Genomic DNA, 21,808 nt, shown 5'->3' with positions numbered 1-21,808 from the left:
TTGGGTGGCCACTACCCCGCTTCTTCTTCTTCTGTTACTGCATTGTAAAGAAAGGCACTTAGGACTAGAATTGCCGGTATGGCTACCCTTTCCTCCCTCTCACGCCAATCCTGGTGCAGATCTCTCTTCTTTTATTGTTGCCTCTGCAGCCTTCTGTGGCCCCCTGACACGTGGAGTTAAGGTCTGCCCTTGATGACTGGTTGGTAGGAAGTCCAAATGAACATGGAGGTTCCCACTTCACGTGGAAATAAGTAGGGGGTCGGAAACTGCCCTCCTTCATGGTGCACGAAGCTTTTCTGTGACACTGGCCTTTGTCAGTCAGTGCTGCTAAGGATAAAGCAATGCAGGACCCAAGAGCAAGTAGGACCGACTACTCAACAGAAGCATTTTAAGGGACGTCAAGCCCTTGCCCTTGCAGACACGAGGGCCTGAGTTCAAATCCCTGGACCACAGTGTTCCTGTGGTGAGATGGGAGGCAGAGAGGAGAATTTCCAGGAGCTTGCAGGTTAGCTAGCCTGGCCTACACATCCCAGTGACATATGACAGAGACTCTGTCCCAAAACAAGGTGGGAGGTCAGGACAGCACCCGAAGTTGTCCCCTGACCTCCACACGCGCACTGCGGCACGTACATCCCACCCCACCACACACACAGCCCACTTTAAACTTCTTAGGTGAGAATATGGAGTCGGCATGGTAATATCCTCCGTGTCCCTTTAAGAAAGACCCAGAAACTCTTGGGGGAGGGGGGAGGATGGGTGTTTAGAGGGAGTCTAATATTTTAAAAGCTACAATTAGCATCTCTTTGGAAAGCTGCAATTGCTCTCTCACTTTTTGCTGCAGCTCAGCCCCCAGAAAAATGTAAAAATGACTTCCTTGTTCTGTCACTAAAGGCTTTAAGATGGAAAACAGGAATAAATGTTGAGGAATCCTGGCGGTTGTGACAGGGTGCTGAGAGAGAGTCAGGTTTTGGTTTCCTTATCTTGACCCCTTGGCTTAGCCTTGTCTCCACTGTCCAGTGCAAAAGCCCAAGATTTCGTGCGTGGTGACCTCCTTGCTGTAGAAAGCAATTTGCTTCCTGACTGAGAGGTTTTTCAAGTGCCTGAGAAATGAGGGGCATGTGACGAGGGTGTGGGTGGGGTGGAAGTGTTTTATTAAGTTGAAATTGCTTGTGGTATCTGTCTTGAAGACTTGCTCTGTTACATTTTTAATGACACTTTTCACCGAAGTGCTGCTCATCACCCTGTCCTCGCCTGACCCCCAGGTCTGAGTTCCGGCACGATGGTTCCCCCTAGAAGCTGTTCTATATCCCACTTTGGTCTTTGCTGTAGCACTTCTCAGGACTGTGGATTTGTCCCGTAGGCTCTAAGCACTGTGGGAGCAGAGATGGTACCTTGATTTCCATGGTTACATGCCTGGATCCTGTGGTATAGTAGGCACGCAGCAGGTATATGTTGATTGGATAAAAGGATGGATGGAAGTTTAAATGAGTGAGGACGGTAAGAGTGATTACTTCTGTTCTATGTTTAAAAATCTCAAGGGGCAGAGAGATTAAATTTCTGCCCAAGATTGTCCTGTAAACAGGCAACAGAACCATAATTTGAACCTAGGGCAGTTTAAATCCTGCAAATACAGTATTTTGAAGGCTTTATGCTGTGTGTGGACGATTACAGGGGGTTAAAAAGATAGAGATGTAAATGACAGACATAGGAACAACATCTCAGTTTTTCCCCCCAATGAGCAGGGAAACTGAGGGAAGGCTGATGTTTTAGTCATTCACATTTAGGGTTGAAGAGGAGCCTGTGAGGGACCCTAGTGAAGGCAGGAAGGTAGGGGAACGGCTGTTCTGTGCAATGGGGAAAAGTAACACTGAGCTACACCTTAGTTCTGTAGTTGGGGTCTTAGGTTCTGAAAATAAGTTTACCTGGGTTCAAATTCTGTTTCTGACACTTTTTTTTTTTTATGGAAGTACTTGGCAACTTATTTAACTATTCTCCATGCCTCAGGGAAATAATGTAATTATAACAACCAGAGGCAAATCAAATTTTCTTGCTTGTGTGAAGCTTGCGTAATATTTCAAATTGTTTAAGATAAGGAATATATAATTTTTTTTGGTAAATTTCATACAAATATTTGGCTGTGGCTTTGAAAATGACTGGTGATTTACAGAGTGTTTAAGCTAATGTCACGATGTCCATTGTCATAAAACGGTTTCAGTGTTTGGTTGAGAAAAATCCTGTGAAGAATCATGCAATTGCTCGTCAACATTGCTTGGTGCTTGTCAGCTGTTATTGCTAGTGAGAGTCGTGAGAATTTTCAGGACAGCCGAAGGCCAGGACAGCCGAAGGCCCGCTCGGCTGAAGACCAGGCTGGGGGTTGAGCTGAAGCCAAACTAGGAAGAAGTAGAGTAGGAGGTGTGGGGACTTTAGAGCAAGAAGGACCGATAGCTGATGTTTTAATTGTACAATTAATGCTTTAAAAATAGTATTATAGTTTTTTCTTTTGAGAAAGGGTCTCGCTGTGTATCCCTGGCTGGCCTGGAACTCTTTATGTAGACCAGGCTGGCCTGGAACTCTTTATATAGACCAGGCTGGCCTGGAACTCTTTATGTAGACCAGGCTGACCTGGAACTCTTTATGTAGACCAGGCTGACCTGGAACTCTTTATGTAGACCAGGCTGGCCTGGAACTCTTTATGTAGACCAGGCTGGCCTGGAACTCTTTATATAGACCAGGCTGGCCTGGAACTCTTTATGTAGACCAGTCTGACCTGGAACTCTTTATATAGACCAGTCTGACCTGGAACTCTTTATGTAGACCAGGCTGGCTTGGAACTCTTTATGTAGACCAGGCTAGCCTGGAACTCATTTGTCTGATTCCTGAGTGCTGAGGTTAATAGCATGTGCCGCCATGTCCAGGTCAATGGTTAACATTTTAGTGTACAAAGTTGTGACCTCTTGTGTGTGTCTATTGTTGTGTTTTGCTCATCTTCACACCCTCGCCACTCCCCTTCTTCCCCGCCTCCCTCCTCTGCTTTCTTTCTTCCTTTCAAGTAGTTCCTCTGTTTTCATGGTGTATGTGTCTATGTGTGCGTGTGGGCATGTGCATGTGTGTGCATGCGTGTATGTGTATGTGCACACATGAATGCATATGTGTGCTTGTGTATGTGTGTGTGCATGTATGTGTCTCTGTGTGTAAATGTGCACGCATGAGTGTGTATGTGTGTATGTGCACGAATGAATGTATGTGTATGTGGGGCATAAGACAGAAAACATGACTTGTCCTTTTCCTGCTTTCCCTGCTCTTGTTCCTTCCTTCTCCTTCCCAGCAACCCCTCCCTCCACTTTCATGTCACATATGTATACATGTATGTTGGTATGCACACACTAAAACCTAGACTCTACATATGAGGCAAAATGTGGCCTTTGTCTTTATCTAGATCAACATGATCTCCAGTCCCATCCAATTTCCTGAAGATGGCATGTTTTCATGCTTTACATCTAAACAAAACAGCATTGTATATACATACTGCATTTTCTTTATGCGCTCACTGGTTGGCAGGCATCTAGCTTGGTTCCGTATCTTAACCACTGTGGATAATGTGGCAGTCAACATGTGTGTGCAAGCATGTCCGTGCCATGCTGACTTAGAGTCTTAGGAGTGCTATAGTGAGTCAGATAGTAGTTCCACCAGATCCATAGTGACTCCAGTCTGCTTCCTGTTGCTGTGATAGACAGGACCAGAAGCCATCTGGGGAGTTGAGGGCTTGTTTCAGCTTACACTTACACGTCACAGTCCATCACTGAGGAAAGTCACTGCAGGACTCACTTCCACATCACAGTCCTTCACTGAGGAAAGTCACTGCAGGACTCACTTCCACATCACAATCCTTCACTGAGGAAAGTCACTGCAGGAACTCCAACAGGGCAGGAACCTGGAGGGGGGGGGCTGATGCAGAGGCCATGGAAGGTGCTGCTTACTGGCTTGCTCAGCCTGCTTCCTTATAGAACCAGCCCCAGGGTGCCACCCCTGGGTGAGCTGGGCTCTCCCACACCAATGTCCATCAAGAAAATGCACCACAGGCCAATCCAGTGGAGCCATTTTCTCAATGGAGGTTCCCTCTTCCAAGGTGACTTAAGTTGGTGTCAGATTGATGTAAAACCGGCCAGCATGCCCACCATCAGTGGAAAAGGGTGTCCCTGCTAGCCTCATCAAATGCTGTTGCTTTTTGTTTCTCTCTCTCTCTCTCTCTCTCTCTCTCTCTCTCTCTCTCTCTCTCTCTCTCTCTCTCTCTCTCCTTCCTTCCTTCCTTCCTTCCTTCTTTCTTTCTTTTCTTTTTTTTTTTTTTTTTGGTTTTTTGAGACAGGGTTTCTCTGTGCAGCTTTGCTCCTTTCCTGGATCTCACTTGGTAGCCCAGGCTGGCCTCAAACTCACAGAGATCCGCCTGGCTCTGCCTCTCAAGTTGCTGGGATTAAAGACGTGCGCCACCACCGCCTGGCTGCTTTTTGTTTTCTTGATGACAGTTATTCTGACCGAGGTGAGATAGACTACCGAGGGTAGTTAGTTCTTGATGGTCATTTGCTTGGTGGCTGAGGGTATTAGACATTTCATGCATGTTTTGTCACTTGGGTTTGAGACATGTCTATGTGGCTCATTTGTCCATTTTTCTGATCGGGTGATTTAGGGTTTTCTTTTTTTGCATATTTCTGGATATGAAGCCCCTGTCAGATGTATAACTGGCAAAGATTTTCTCCCCCTCTGCGGGTTCTGTTTCTTTCTCAGTGCAAAGCTTTTCAATTTCATGCGGTTCCATTTGTCACTTTTTTTTCCTCCCTGAGCTATTGAAGTTCTTTTCAGAATGTCCTTGACTATGCCTGTGGATTTGATGGAGATACTTTCCGCATCCGTGTGGAAGGGAGCTCTTGGTGGAATACCAGAAGCAAGGAGACCTGTGTATGCATGTGTATGCGCCTGTGTATGCATGGTACGTGTGTGTGTGCCATACAGCTCAGAGGAGAACTCTATAAACTCGGGTCTCTCTTTCCCCCTTCCTGTGTGATCCAGGGAGAGAATTCAGGTCACCGGGCTGCATTAAAAAGGGCTCTACAGGCCGAGCCATCTCTCCTACCCCATATTTAGTTTTGTAAATGAAAACTTAATCACCTCAAAAAAATTAGGGTCCTTACATAGGCATGTTTTTTTTTTATGATATTCAAACATGAGGTGTTGTATAATAGTGTGTTGTTAAAGAATGTACATGTTCAGTTGCAAGACTTCAAGAGATTGTTCTTTTCTGTTTTGGACTTCACGTTCTTGCCTCTTTGTGGGGACAGCCTTTTAGAGCAAGAGGCTGAAGCAGCGGCTGTTGGGCGCCCATGTTTGATGAGACCCTTTCCTACAATAAGATCTTGCGGAAGCTGCTTTGAGCATCACCTACTAAAATTTTTTCTGGTGGTTTTTCTAAAATTGTAGCCTGCATGGAGCTGCTTTGTTGTTCACGCAAACCTCAATTGTCAGGTATCTCAGGAATACTGACTGCCCTGGTGAAGGCTGCAGGTTCCATCAGTAATGGCGCTCGTTCTTTCTGGAATGTTCCCAGGATTCTGGGTTCTGCTGTTTTCTCACTCCCTTTGCCGTGTTGGCATCTTTTATGATCTTAACTCGGTCTCCTTTGCTTTGAATTGATGTTTTAGAATTGGCAGATGTTTTCTGTAAACAGTCTGTTAGTCTCTGTTGGATTTATGCATCTTAGTTTACTCTGTATTATCCTCAAACACTGTGGTGTAGCACGAATCTTAAAAGGTCTTATTACTAAAAACAAACCCGGAGTTAGGTGAATACTGGAAGATCAGAGAAGCAGAATAAGCTACAGCCACCTCACCTTGCCAATTCCTCAGCTGATACTATTTCCTTAGACTGGAAGCCTCTGAGTCCTCATCTGAATGGATCTCAGCTGAACTGCTGCTAAAAGCCTAAAAGCGTAACCAGCTTAGTTTCTGGTTTTCATGCCTAATATACCTTTCTGCTTCCTGCCATCACTTCCTGGGATTAAAGGAGTGAGTCACCATGCCTGGCTGTTTCCAGTGTGGCTTTGAACTCACAGAGATCTGGATGGATCTCTGCTTTAGGAATGCTAGGATTAAAGGTGTGTGTGCCACCATTTTCTGGCCTCTGTATCTAGTGGCTGTTCTGTTCTCTGACCCCAGATAAGTTTAGTAGGGTGCACAATATTTTGGGGAACACAGTATCACCACACTGTGGTCTTTTGCATCCTTCCTGCATCGTATCCTCACCCACTCTTGGCTTCCGGGAGACATTTCTTGAAGATGTCTGCTCTCGTCTGGCTCCTCTTCTCAACAAGTTGAACTCACTCAAGGGCTTCCCTTTTTAGCTTGTGTGTCTATCAGTGAATAGCTAACACTTTGTTTTTATTGTCATAAAATATTGATATTCTATACATGAACAAATATATTTGATATATATGAATAATATATATATCATACATAGTATTATTCATATATATCAAATAATCTTAGTTGTAAACTTCCTTTATATGGACATTTCATGAGGTTCTTGAATTTCATGGTTTTTTTTTAACATGTTGCTCAGACACATAAAGTAATGAAAAGTTGAAAAACCTTTACCTTTCTCCTCCTCCTCCCCCTCCTCCTCCCCCTCCTCCTCTTCCTCCTCCTCCTGTGCTGTCTCCCCTCCTAATTTTGACACAGGTCTCACTATGTAGACCAGCCTAACCTCAAACTGCTGCTTTTTCTGCCTTAGCCTCCCAAGTGGCCTGATGGCAGCCTGTGCCGCCATGCCTGCCTCATCTTGGCACTTAAATCTCACCGTCAAGTCGGAGTAGAGTGCAGCCCTGTGTTCCCATGGCTAGGGCCCATTCTTACGCTGAGCTGGCTTGGGAGTCCCTTTGCTGGTGAGCACTCTGGAGGAGCAAACGGAGTAGCCAGTGCATCCTTAGGCTCTTTCGTGTTCTACCACAGGCAGACGATAGATAGGTTCTAGAGACAATTGGTGCGTCATGTAGGGCTTGGGATGAGATTAAAAAAAAAAAATAAGGAATTCCAGCCTCGTATGTAACTAGTTTGATGAAAATCTACTGAGTGATTGGCAAGTATATATTAAAGTGTACGTCATTGCTAATTTGGAATATTAGATGACAATGATGAGCTGTTTGTTGATGGATTCAGTGGCTGCCCCAGTGAAATACTCCTCCCTTTCAGTCATATATAATGGGTTTTCCTGATATCAGCTTGATGCCCATTCTCTGTTTTGAAAATAATGACCCTATCCTTGCTTTAAATAGGTTACGTAGTCATTGAATCACCGCGAATAGTTTACTAAAATAACAAACGACAAACCGACGGTGAAATTCATTAAACATTTTGAATTCACATGTGTTTAAGTGAATGTTAGTGTATTTAATAGTGGAGATGCTTCTAGATTTCTAAACTTCTATTGTCTTTAAATGGCTGTGGTTATTTTTTTCACCCCTGTCTTTGTTCTGACCTTGCTTTGGATTGGATGCCTCTTCTTTCAGTGGAGACATACCGAGACACTAGTAATAGTAAGACAGGAGCTCGGTCCCAGCATTGAGTCATCTCTTTGGCATTTGCTCAACTCTGCTGTTCTTTTGTCCTCTCCCAGGAGACCTGGGTGGGCATTTTACATATGATTGAAAACAATATCCCATTGTTTCAAGGCCAGCGAGGTGCGGGCGATGCCTTTAGATTTGCATACGGCTAATTATGCAGTGTTTGCAGATGCCCTCGCTGTAATTTAAGTGCTCAACAATGAGTTGACATTGACTTTCTCTGTGAAACCCGTCAGCTATTTTCATCCCTCCATTTGAAAGCACTTTGCAAATACAAAATTTAAAGTAAGTGGCAAAGTTGATTTTAACAAAAAGTATGGCATTGAGGTGGTTTATATTATCTTAATTGCCTTTATTATTAAACTTAAATTTACTCACTCATTTTTTTTTCATCTTCTTTCTCTTTTTCTGCCTTGTGGTACTGAGGATTGTTCTAGAACCTGTCACATGCTAGGCAAGTTCTATCCTCATATATATAACCGAGTTAGTTATATCCTCGGTCCTTTTTTGCTTTATATTTTTGGGAGCAGGTCTCACTAAGTTGTCTGGGCTGGTCTGAGCTTGCTCTGTAGCCCAGGAAGCCCTTACTCGATAGATAGTTCCGTACAGGCATCTCCTCAGCCCTCATTTCTAGTCCTTCTGTCACAGAGTTCCCACTGCCAACCCCCACTTAAAATACCCACTTTCCAATTTAAGACTCCTTCAGAGTCTTGTAGGATTGGTTGAATTGCAAGATGACTTTTTTTCTTTTGCCTTGAAATTTCTTAGTCTCCATAACACCTCTAGGCGTAGGCTCAGGCCAGTCTTTACTGATTGGTCTCTTGTGTTCTGTCATGGAAAACTCTCAGCTATTTATTTTTCAGATGCTACTTTTCTACCTTCCCTTTACTTTCTCCCTGAACATTGGAGGGAAACAGGTAAAACCTCCCATCCAGTGTGCAGCTGCCTACCAGCTGAAAGCCCCTAACACAGGAGGAGAGTGAGTTCGGGTATTCATGCTGGAGCCTGTCAAGGTGTCCTCAGTATTTCTGGCCTTCTGTTTTATATTTTTAATCCTGAGCTCTAACTGATACTGTGATCGAATCCCCCCCTTTGTTTTCCAGGTACTAGTTGTCTTTACAGTATGTGCTCTCACGTGTTTATGGAGTACCGTGCCATGATTCCGGTGGCCTTGTCTTTCTTCCCTAGCATCTCTGATTCCTTGGTGGTTATGGCCACCTGTCTGAATTTAGACTTCCCTGTTTGAGTTGCGTGGCTTCTTTGTTCTATGATCTGTTTCTTGAGGGTCTCAGATGCTCAAAGCTCTCCTTGATACTTTGCATTTCTGCCTGGGAGACATTGTCTTAGATGCAGTTGGCAGTTGGCAGGTTCACACTGAATTCGAGGCTGTGTGTGTGTGTGTGTGTGTGTGTGTGTGTGTGTGTGTGTACCAGAGGTTGATGTTTGCTGTCTTTATCATTCTCCACCTTAATTTTTGAGAGAGGGCCTCTTACTGAGACCCTCCCTGATTGACAAGACCGAGTGTTCTGTAAGCTCCAGGGCTCATCCTGTCTCTGTCTCCCCAGTCCTGGTTAATGGGTGTGTACCATGGTGCTCAGCTTCAGAATGGGCACTGAGGATCTGAGTTCAGATCTGATGTTTGCGTGACAAGCACATTGCTCATTGAGGCATCTTCCCAGCCCCAGATGGGAGGTTGTTTTGTTTTTTTTTTTTTCCTGTGGGCTTGCTTCTCCTTCATCTAATGAGTTTCCTTTTTTTTTTTTTTGAAGTTTCATTTCTTTTTTTTAAGTTTATATAATAATCATGCCTATTTATGGCATCCAATGTGATGTTCTGGCATCCAGTGGTTACATCAGGGTGACAAGCATATCTGCTGCCTTGGCCATTTCCTTTCTTCTGAGTTTTGTTTATTCTTGGGGTCTTTCAGTTTAGAAACGGGTCTGAATGACCCAGGCTCCTGCCTTGGTGAGCTGGGCTCAGGCTTTTCTTCTCAGGCATGGATGTAGCTCTGAATAAGCCCTGGCCTGTGGATAGTGGCCCTGGGTTCTCCCAGCCCCCCTTTCACAGCTGGGAGAGCCTGAGCCAGCCTTGGCTTCACGCCTGGGGGTTTTGGCTCCTGAGTCCTTGAGAATGGAACAGCTGGCCACCTCTGTTTGTCTCCAACTCTGCAGTCAGTGGCTTACCACTGAGGCTTGGTTTGTTTCCAGGTCACCAAGATGTGGATCTTGCTTTGCGCCCTGTAGTGGTTTGGCTTTCTTCTTCATATTTTACAAATATTTAATTTGTCCATGGAGGGGTTCGTTTGGAGCAGAGCTTGCTGGTCCATTTGGGGGCCTTTTGGAATTTGTCCAATCAACTTTTAAAGATCGTTGCGCTCTGCTGGTGAGCATTCATCTCCCGATGCTGTCAGGCAGTCCCTCACCGCCTTGGGCACCTCCGGCTCACCTCCCTGCCGTTTCCTATGTGCTATATCCCCAACCTTCCTCCTTTCCTCTGCCTTCCAGACTCTCCTGTGCAGCTTTCCTTGGCCACACTTGACTGTAGCCCTCAGGGCCTGTTCTGAAGTCATCCTATTTTGATCATTTTGTCCACGTCACTCCTCTCTTGTATAGAGAGTCGCTTATCTCATGGCTGTGGGCCCTGGACTCCTGCATCCTACATCCCTACACCTAGATCATGGATGTAGGACTGATTGGTAAAATTGAGGCGAGACAGGCATATCAGGTAGGGAATGTGACATCTAACTTTTGGATATCTCATATCTAGCTTTGGGATGTGTTTACCTGTTGGTTGTAGGTTTATTTATTATATATTTTTATAATTTTACATATTGAGTAGGCCATTTCTTTCTTTCAAAAATTTCGAAATTCTCTCTCACTCCCCCATTCCTTCACTCTTTTCCTATATATAAGGCCTGTTTTTATGACAGCCCCCTCTCATATACAGAAGGCATTCACACGGGCTAGGCATCCTTGCACAGATAGCAAGCACATCACTTAGGAAGTCTTTAGTCTACCACAGCTGCCTCTAGGTCCCCTCAGGCCTCCTCATGAAGTGCCTGCTTTTCTGAGTCCTTCCATTCTTACCTCTGCTGTGAGAGTTGGTCTTTATGGACTATTAAATAGCCCCTCTGAACTTTCTCCCTGTCACAGGCATTTCTTGCCTTTAATTTCTCATATGCCGTTGTCCATATTAGTTTCTAAGACCTAGTTGAAGCTGTATTCATTTGGCATTGTTCAGGGGTTCTGCTCCGTCTACAGGAACAACTCTTGATCTCTTGGCTTGCCACTCCAGATTCTTCCCCATCAGCCCTGGGCCTTGTTTTCTGTGTCCTTTTCAGCAGCTGTGCTTGGTGTCTTGGCATCCTTGTACCCATGCCCTGCTTGAGCCTGAAGCTGAGCATATGGCATTCATTCGGTGTCTTTTTCCTTTCTGTTTTTATGGTTTTATGTTTCCTGGCCTGCTGAAACAGGTTCTTTCGATGACACCTCTGTGACCCATCCAGGCAGAAAGGCCTTTTTGCTTCCCAGTTCCCATACAGCAGTTCACACATCTGTCACTCACACAGTCACATATCCACCATCTTCTCTCCTCTGCTGGCTTTTGAGCTGCTCAGTGCATCGTTGTTTCCTGAAGCCCCACAGGATGGAGAGTGCCTAATCGGTAGCATCGAACTAAAGGTTGGATGATGCTGTATCTGTGCTCATGTTAGGGCACATGAGCCCGGAAGGCCCCACACCCCTATTAGCCCTGCTCGTGTGTGAAACGCTATTCAAAAGAAAGGCCAGGTTTTAGTTTTAACATTAGTGTACAGTAATCTGGAAGTTGTCGGTGTTTTGAAGGAGTGTGGCTTTGCCAAAGCAGAGAATAAATATAAAGCGAGCTTGCATCCATGTAATTTTGGGGTTCGAATGAACTGAAAACACTCATGTCATGGTTGAACGGAGTCAAGTAGGGTGTCAACAACTCGTCATCTGACAGTGAGCTCTTTGTGATTGTTGAAAAGCCTATATTAAATTCCCCCAGAAAAAGGCTCTATTAAAAGCCATGTAGGAAGGTAAAAGAATATTTTACATCATGTTTTAATTAACCAGAATTGTCTTGTTCCACTGTGGGGCTTTTGGAATACATAAAGGAGACGAGGAAAATGTATATACCCTTTTCAAGGCCGATCTTATCACAGCCGTTTGGGGTTTTTGTGTTGACGTGGTGACCATAAAGCCTTCTCCAGCGGTGTTTCATCCACCATCCCTGAAAAGTTTGCATTATGTTACTGGAAAGGAGCTCTTTAGAGTGTTGAGAAACCACATTTGAGGAAATATGTATCGATGTGCATGTTTTGTGTGTTAATTCTTAAGCAGTTAAAAAAAAGGCTCAAGTGATTATGGAGACACGAGAAGGACGTAGGGAGGAACATGAGGGGGATTGTAGATTAGAATTCCCCCAGTGCTCACTTGTTCTTCAATACTTCGGATGCTAGAGTATGAATAAAACCCCCCATTACCAAATACATAGCTTTCTTAATTACCTAAAATGTTAAATTATTTTTTTGTTTCATTTTTGCCTCTATAGTTGGAATTCACACTGGGGATAACAAAGAGACCACATTTTTCTTTCTTAAGAGATTCGGGGAAATAGAGAAATAGAAATTCAGGGCAGCAAAAGGCTGCACAGGGTTCCAGAAACAGCTCTGACTCCCTGAGGGGCTAACCCTGAGAGCTGTTAGTGAAACCATCGGAACAGTAGACACGTCCTTACCCATCTGCTGTCAAGATGCTCATCTTCCATCATCTCTTCTCATTTGTTGCTCTTGACAGCCGGCGTACAGTTGTATTTACTAACCGTCTGTACTGTAAGTGTATCTATAATTAGGAGGCGATTTTTTGCCTTGACTGAGTAGCTGTGCGGCTTGAGGAAGAAACACCCCCAGGAGAGCTAAAACTTTAAAGTTAATACGTACATCTGCCAAAACAGATTGGTAGTGAGTTTCCAGATCAGAACAAGCAGTCTTGATCTCTTTACCTAACACTTTGTTTTACATCAAACGTTTTAGGGATGCCGGGCAGTGGTGGCGCACGCCTTTAATCCCAGCACTAGGGTGGCAGAGCCAGGCGGATCTCTGTGAGTTCGAGGCCAGCCTGGGCTACCAAGTGAGTTCCAGGAAAGGCGCAAAGCTATACAGAGAAACCCTGTCTCGAAAAACCAAAAAAAAAAAAAAAAAAAAAAAACGTTTTAGGGCATGGGGCTTCTGGGTGGAAGCTTATATTTTGACATAGAACATTTGGAGGCTGAAAATGCCAAGCAATTAATTTCACCCTTGTTCCCCAGGTCTAATATTGCTGCATTATTTTGTGGTATCCATACTAGAACAGTGAAGTGCCTTGCATTTATAATGGACTTGATCTGGTCTGAGAGCCCCATGGAATTTATTGACCAAGTGAACTCCAGATTAAATGTGCCGGTTATGTGAACGCATGTGAACCTAAAATGATTTTTACCTTTTATGATCATCTCCATTATTTTCATCATGGTCTTTATTTATTTTAGAAATATTGGCATAAATATTTGGGGGGGAAAAAACCCAAAATGCTGTCCAAGCAGAATTAAAACATTATTTACCCAGAATACTCGAAGTGTAGATTTGCCTTTGATACAGGGTTTCTCTGTGTAGCCCTGGCTGATCTGGAACTCACTGCATAGACCAGGCTGACCTCTAATTCATGGAGATTCTCCTGCCTCCGCCTCCCTAATGCTGAGATTAAAGGTGTGGGCCACCACATCTGGCCATGTGAATGTTCTTAGAGTGATTTGTTTTTACTCAGTTCTGAGGAAAAAGAATTTTAAACTCTACTATCTCCTTTATTGTAACACATATGGTATCTGTTTTGTAATTTATATAACTTGGTTCTCATTGGGGTGGAAGAGCCTGTTACACGGGGTAAGTAATGATTACAGGACCAATGTTTGCTGGGTTTCCAGGCTTCAGACTCTGTGAGTGATCTGGGGCAAATAACTTCACTGCTATGTGCCCCAATTTCCTCGTCTGTGAAATGGGTGGTAGGAAGGATGTAATGAGTAAATACATAAAAGGTGTCTAAACTGTGTCCGACATCTAGAAAAGTCTCTCAGAATAGATGACCTGCAAGTAATGTATCTCATTATTAAGAACTCCAAATAGTTTCTATTTCATCTGGTTTAATAAAGTTAATGGTAGTAATGATAGTGTTTTTCAAATACAAAGCACATTTTTATTATAAAAATTAAAAATCTAGTAACTTGGTTGCTATCTTTGTTACATTAGTACCGGTTGAACACCACTCACCTGAACACACACACACACACACACACACACACACACACACACACACACACATGCATGCACGCACGAACGAGCGCGCGCACACACACAAGGAATGGGGTCTGGATATAACGGGATTATTTTTGCTATACATTCTGTGGCTATTGTGTGAAGGTAGCAGTCTGCACTTTTGTTGTGGTTTGCTTTTTGTGCCTGTGTGTTGACTGTACCCGTCATATGAGGTCACTGTGCGATGTTTGTTTGCTTATGTCTGCTCGTTTGTAGAGTTCGAAGCCTTTGGAGTTTGGCTTGTACTTCTGTGGCATATAGACAGTTAGAAGTCATTCTGTACAGTTGGGAGTCCTGTTAGTGTCTGTGCAAGAAGCCTGAAGTCATGATTCCTTACGGCGTGCATCCAGTTACGCTGTCAGCTAAGGAGGCTTGGGCATGCATCGTCTGTGCTGAGATACCACATGTAGCGTACATGACGCTTTTCTTCAGGGTCTTCCCGGCTGAGCACAGGCCCATGAACCTAATCTCATTCTGCAGGCATGCAGTGCTTTGGAATCCATTGTTTCTCTCACCCTATACTGTTCCTCCCCCAGATAAAAGGCCTTGAAAGTGTTAGTTGTGGTTTCTTGAAGTCAGCAGATCTTGTAGACGCTGGTGTTTCTCTTTCCCCTTTAGTCTTTTTCATTCAAGAGTTTTATTTTTACATTGAGAATAAAAGGAAGTTAATTTCTTACAAAATACTGAAGTTGCAATAATTTGCTAAGCACATTTTTTACTGATCTTTTTTATTTTATTTTATAACTTTCCTTGTACCCTATGAAGAAAGAAACCATGGGGTATGATTTGTTCCTCGAAACTTAGTGTTGCATTTTCATCCCACGCTGCCTGATATATCTATAATTGTTTGTCAAACAAGTGAACTGGCAGGACAAAAGGTTCCCGCTTTAGCCAAATTTGTTTGCAAAGATCTGCAGAGCCATTTCAGCACCGTGAGAGCAAGCTGAGTGTGGAAAACACGAGGCAGGAGGGACTGTGAGGACTGTATTTGAAGCTGGACCAAATCGCAGGGTTTGTGGACTTGGCAAGGCAAAAGCAAAAGCTTTAGTCAGGAGACCAGTGAATATATACCTCGTGTGAGCAACAGAAACCTGCGGGATTCTAAACTACTTCCGTTTTCCAGATCAGGGAGTTAGGAAATTAAAACTATGAACACACACCTAGGTTCACGGCATACGCTGCTGTCTGAAGGGAGTTTTAGTCACCTGACTGCTCTTTGCTGTTTTCTGCACTGATTGGCGACTGACGAAGCCCCGAGGCCCTAAGAGATGCTTGCAGACACAACTGTGTTGTGAGTTTGCACGCTGTGTAAGGAGTTTCTGATTTCTGTTAGTGAGAGCATTTGCAACTTTTCTAATTGGAGCAAAAGCACAAGTTGAACATCCCAGAACAGGCACAGTGTCTGTCATGTGCAGGTGTGGGGTGACCTTGCTGCCAGGGAGACACTTCACTGGCTGTGCCTCTGACTCATTTCCAGACTTCAGGAGACATGGGGGAAAGCAGCAGGGGAGTGATTACTAATACAGCAGCTGCTGTCCCACAAGCTGAAAGCACTCGGGGTTGATGGCATTAGCCCACCCCACAGGACATTCCCTCTACTTACATTCTGGTGCGTGATTCTTATCATCTCCCTGCTCTTTTGAAGCTTGGCTATAAACCGTATCCAAATCAAGGAAGTTAACCTGAGAAGACCTTTTCCCCTTTTCCTTTTTCTTGACCATTGAGCCTCTTTTAGCCCAGAAAACGGCCCCTTTTTCTCTTCCTCCTGTCCTTTGCTAGTAGTACACACTGTCAGTTTTACACTGTGCACATTGCTATCTAACTAAGGAAATATCTCCACCTTTATTTCCTGTGTTATGACAGTGGGTTTTGCCCTTTGTGAATAAGGACCATAACTGCTAATTTGGGTTAAAAATGTTTAGTAAATGGCTATTGATACAGAGTAAAGTTTCCTGGGACTTTGAAGCTGAACTGTTGGTTTTGTGTTTTCCTAAGTTCTTTGGAAAGTAAGTGACTCTGTGTGTGTGTGTGTGTGTGTGTGTGTGTGTGTGTGTGTGTGAGAGAGAGAGAGAGAGAGAGAGAGAGAGAGAGAGAGAGAGAGAGAGAGAGAGAGAGAGAGAGAGAGAGAGACTAATAGTTATGCCATCACCAAACTGGACCAGTCTTGAAATCAGTGTGATCTATTGATAAAATACATCCTGTTAACAAAACACTGCAGGTCAGTTTGAAAAATTATTGTGAGAAAAGAAAGGGTCTTGTAGAGAACCAAGTAGTCTTTGTCGTTCTGGGTATTTGAGGAGGGGAACCACACAAAGGGCTGTTAATGCTTAGAATAGTCTGGATCCTCTGTGTAGCTAACCACTATGCGCTGCTCAAAAACAGCTTTGCTGAGCTTCCCGCTGCTTTCGCTCCTCTTGGGGTTTGTGTCTGCTGTCCTGGCACTCTGACGCATGCCCCTCATGCTCCTCTTATATCTGTGTCCAAGTCAATGTGCAAGGATGTGTATTGTCACCCGCGCTTACCTGCTGTGAAGTCGTCACAGGACCCTTGTGCTCTCCATGCCTTTGGGTCCTCAGATCAGAGTCCAGAGCTAGTTGTACTTTTTGTTCCCGTAATGGAAAGGATTTATAAGGTTTATGAAACTCAAGCATTCGTAAGGACTGTATTTAAGTGACCGCTAATTCTGTTTGATAAATGTTTACATGCCACTTATGTGTATTAAGTAAAAAAAAAAAAAAAAAATCCAAAGTTTGTTCTAACAGCTCTCAATTAGTTATAACTATCATTTAATATTTTTGAGTAGGAGTCAATATTTCTACTCTAAGGCTCGAGAATCAAATTGATGCCACACCTTTACTTTCAATTATTTCTTGATTGTAATCACAATTAAACATTATTAAGTCTTTTGAAATGAGAAGGTTTTCTAACAATCACTCTACCTAACCCAGTGTCTCGCTTTCTTAGTAAAGGCGTTCTCTCCCTTCTCCTTGGCTTCCTTGGTTCATTTCATGTGTCTTTTATATAACAGACCTGAACTGCCTCGTGTCGAAGGCGGAGGCTGTATGACGTTTTAGCAGCTTTATGTGTGATGGAATTTAACCTCAGCTTATGTCTCTCCTTACACAGTCCCTTCAGTCTGAATATGTTCATTACTAAGGCCTTGCCACACCAGTGAAGGCGGTTCCACTCTGAGACATCAGGACGTGCAGTGTGGAGGGGACGGCTGTTCGCCCGGAGGATGTCTCTGTCTTCTTACCTTAAAGAGTGTTAGACATAGCACTGTGGACAGACTTGAGACCAGAGCACTGGCTAGCGACTACTACAGATGCACTGTAATGCTGTTTAGGGAGGTGTCCATGCCTGGAAAGACAGTTTTAATGTTGAATTTGGTATTTTAAAAGGTTATTTTTAATGTGTTTCGGTAATGCATTTGTTACTGCATTTACATGTACAGTGTTACACTATATACGTATCATGAACTTTATAAAAGACTATTTTGATAATTTTATAAGTACATCAGATTATGTAAAAGCTAGACTATATTTTGATTTAGACTTTCCTGCTGTTTGCTACCAAAAAATTTGTATTTTAAATTTGTTTAGCTTTAGTATGGTTTTGTCTACAAAGAGTAAATAATTCTTCCTTATTAAGTGAAAGTGAGGGAGCACGTATCTAGAAAGTGATTTTTAATGCTCCCCCGTGAGTCCAATAGATCAGAGCATTCTCTGCTGAAGTCTGCCTGAACTGGAGTTCATCCAAATTCATCTCGACCAAGAGTGGGGATGTTGAGAGGGTTTATTTAGGAAAAAAAACCTTCCCTTTGTTTCTCTGCTTGAACCTTTTGAGTAGGAGGCTTAAAAAAAAGAAAAAACTTTAGCATCTCTTTAGTACCAGAAATCGCTGTGAGTCTCTCCTGAAAGCATGACTTTTTTTTTCCTCTGTGAAATGACAGAACATTCCAAATGCTTTTATTTCTTTCCTCCTCTCATGAGTGCTTTAAAAAAAATGCCTTAAACCATCTATTTTGCTTATACCTTCTTGTAAATAGGCAAAGGAAGGATATGGATTTTAAGAATCATGTCGACGGTTTGTGAGAACACTCTCAGTAAATGTACAATAATGCTGTTAAAGACCAAAAAACAAACAAACAAAAAACAGCCCTTCAAGAGAGTTAATAACTCAGAACATTCTGCTTTGGGTACGAGGTGGTCATTGCCTTGTAAGCATGCATGGTCTGATGTCATTTTCAAAGCAATGAAGGAATAAGCCAGAGAAAATGCTGCTAAGTAGATCTGTACACTAAAGGAGTTATTTTAATGGAGCACCTCCCCACATGTACACACGGGTCTGTCTAGAACTAATGTCAGAGAGAAAGGGCCCTCAAGGGTACGTTCAGCCCTTTCATGTAAGTGTGAGTCTCTATTTGTTTCCAGAAGCCTATTGGCTTCTTGTCCATATGAGATGAGAGAGTCTTAGGTACCGATTCTCTTCCAGGCTGCTTGAGAATGGGTAAAGCCTAGTTAAACTGATTCATGCAAAGTGCTTTATTCCAACTGTTGAGTTATTTATAATGTATTTATTAGGAGGTGATATCTTCAGACTAGTATATATGCTTCAGCAAGACACCTTGTTCACATTTTACACTTTTGAAAAGGCATTGGAATGAATGTTTAACTCAGGTGTGTTAGCATAATTTCCCATAACTGCAGTACCAAATAATTGCACTCACCTGATGGAAAGTTGAATTATATGTGTTTAGAATAAAAAACAAAGAGGAATTAAATTGTATATCTTTTCTAAAGTTGAAAAGTAAAATATTTTACTATGAGTTATTATTCTAAAAAGTTGGTTCATTGTATAGAAAGAGAATACTATTTCTTTCAAATTATCATTGAAAAGTAATTGAGGCAACATTTGAGATGTTGGGGAAGAGAACCATATGATCATTTTTAGTTGTTCTATGAACACTAACGAGTGCAGCTACTAAAATGATTGTAAAGTTGACTACTGTAAATTTTCCACAATTCTGTGTGTATGTATGTCCTATGTATCTACATGTGTATGTCTTAAGCTTATTTATACACATGTACATGCATAAGGCACACCAAGAGGGGATGTATATAATATAGAGATTATATAGCAGAGAGATTCTCCACTTATAATAAAAATTGTTTGCCATGTATTTTGTTATGAATAGTCTATCTTCCAGAAGATATTTTGTTCTATTTTGAAGTGTAGAAGAATACACTGCTAATAAATAAAAGTTTTATGCAATCTACTCCTGGACATTTGTCATTTGGATTTTGAGTTGTTGGTGACTCCATGTGGTTGGCTGTCTTTGGCTTCCTGGGGCTCAGAATTTTTGATTTTCGGCTGATCTTGTATTGATCTCCTTATGCTGCTCCTTGTGGAGCAGGCCACACGCTCAGAGCAACTTTGTACTTCGAGTCTCACAAACATCAGAGAATATTGGGTTTCTCTTCTCTCTCTTTATGGCTCCGAGTTTCCTTTCTGTGAATAAAATACCATTAAGGACCCAAGGCTATAGTCTTCTATGTCATTTGCATCTATAGATGATGCTTGCCCAGCATGCTGGACGTTAGTTCCTTTTGAAGAAGAATGAACATTTTTCTTAAAGGAAAAATTACAGAACTAAATCAGATGAGCTATTATGGTAACCCCATCCTGCCCCTTTCCAGAAAGCACAGGGAAACCCTTTTCTGTGGATGGGAAGGGGGTTTTATGTCTGTTTTGTTCCTCTTCCTAGTGCTGGAGATAGAACCCCAGATTTCATGCTAGGCAAACTCTTTAATTGCACTACAACCCCAGCTTTTGTCTAGAGTTGGGAATTTACAGTTAGCTCATTCTCATGCAGGGAACAAAACAGCTGAGGTCAAAGGTTATCAGGGGATGGCCTCTTACAGATTTAAAAAAAAAAATGAATCTATGGACCTGTTTCAAAGAACAGAAAATCGTTGGTACAGCTTGAATTACTGTGGAAAAGGAGGTTAAAATGAATGGACCTAGTTCACCTCAACAAACTCTTTGCCCACTGGTTATTGCATTTATGTGGCATTGTTATCCTTGAATGCAGAAGGATTTGTCAGTCTTAAAACACATCTGGAAAGGCTGACCAGTTATTTATGTTTTTAATCTATGACTCAAATATAGCAGGAATATAGATTTACCAAGAACATATAAACACACACACACACACACACACACACACACACACACACACACACACACTCCTTTTTGTTTTCAAGACAGGGTTTCTTTATGTAGCCCTGGCTATCCTTGAACTCACTCTATAGTTCAGGCTGGCCTCAAATTCAGAGATGTGCCTGCCTCTGCCTCCCAGAGTGCTGGGACTAAAGGTGTGCGCTGCCACCTCCCAGCACATGATATATTTAATACTGTTCTTATGTGCATGCTTTCTTTGGTCACATGTTCAGCCATCTCTATGTGAAATGTTTCTCTATGAGTCAATTGGATCATGAATCCGACTGAGCTCCCTAGTGCTACAAGGGCCTTGTAGTCCTCTTCCTGGTGCATAGTAAAGCAATAATTGGGTCACTGGGTGTCTTTCCTGAAGATTAAATAGGAGTAATTATAATTACAGAAAGAATTTCATAAGATTGAACTACTTTATTTACAAAGGGATTGAATATAGAGGGCAGCAACCACGACATACCAAGGAAAGTGGAAAATAATGTATTAAGTTATTTTGAACCGAATTGAAATGTTAATGTATTCCCACCTGGGTCTTCCTCTATGGATTGAATTATGATAATCAGATCAAGAAGGAGAAAAAATAGCTTTTCCAGAGAATTTTTTTAAACTTTTTTCTTTTGGCAAGTAGAAAGAATGATATTTAATACAAAATATATATCTTTTGGAGGGACATTTTCACACCCATGCCTTATTTCAGCTTACATATCACTAATATCAAGGCAGGTGACATTACCATTAGCTATTTCTCCTTGAGTTTTAAGCAAGTTGACTAAAACATGTTTTAGCAGTTAGCTAGATGGGGAGAGAGACCTATTAATAACTGTAAAAATGGCTACAAACCCCGAAGCAAGTAAAACCTAGTAATAACTACCCCTTGAAGCATGTATGCTAAACTGGGGAAAGTGGAGATTATCCAGGAGGCACGTTGTCTTTGTATTCCTCCTCTTCTAAAGGATCTAGGGCAGGGCTTCAGCAGGTGCACACAGAGAACGCTGGGGCTGGACGCCAGTTCCCAAGCAACTGATACTAGGACTTGAGAGTGAACTATGGCAAGATGTCTGTCATCCTTTCCTAGTCTAAACAAGTTGAAAACACACCTTTGGTCTACTCCAGAACTCTTTTTTTTTTTTTTTTGTTTTTTTGGTTTTTTTTGTTTTTTCGAGATAGGGTTTCTCTGTGTAGCTTTGCACCTTTCCTGGAGCTCACTTGGTAGCCCAGGCTGGCCTCGAACTCACAAAGATCCGCCTGCCTCTGCCTCCCGAGTGCTGGGATTAAAGGCATGCGCCACCACGCCCGGCTGACTCCAGAACTCTTACTGAGATTTATTGTGCTCAAAAAATTTAAGAATTTTTTCTCAAGTTAGATGGTCAATATCAACATCCAGATCCCCAAAATAATTATAGAATTAAAAAATTTAAAAAAAATCAAAACCAGAGACCATTATAGTATAATGACTATCTTCCTTCTTTCTTCCTCTCTCTTCCTCCCTCTCCTCTTTCTTTTTTCTTTATCACCTTCCTATCTTTCTATCTATCTTTCTATCTATCTATCTATCTATCTATCTATCTATCTATCTATCTATCTATCATCTATCTATCTAT

At 42.5% G+C, this 21,808-nt stretch overlaps 1 protein-coding gene across 3 annotated transcripts in view; it reads left to right on the top strand.

The window, feature by feature from the left end:
• Cdc14a (cell division cycle 14A) overlaps positions 1 to 19,259 on the top strand; it is a 176,904-nt gene extending 157,645 nt beyond the window's left edge. For all 3 annotated transcript variants that reach the window (XM_076574866.1, XM_076574865.1, XM_015996533.3), the window contains exon 16: positions 17,100 to 19,259. In XM_076574866.1, the coding sequence (XP_076430981.1) occupies positions 17,100 to 17,129 (30 nt within the window). In that variant the 3' untranslated portion in view covers positions 17,130 to 19,259. The remainder of the gene's footprint in view (positions 1 to 17,099) is intronic.
• Positions 19,260 to 21,808: the final 2,549 nt, after the last annotated feature.

Source organism: Peromyscus maniculatus, chromosome 6 (assembly GCF_049852395.1).
Source record: "Peromyscus maniculatus bairdii isolate BWxNUB_F1_BW_parent chromosome 6, HU_Pman_BW_mat_3.1, whole genome shotgun sequence".
NCBI lineage: Eukaryota > Metazoa > Chordata > Mammalia > Rodentia > Cricetidae > Peromyscus > Peromyscus maniculatus.
This window is presented reverse-complemented; position numbering and strand designations above follow the sequence as displayed.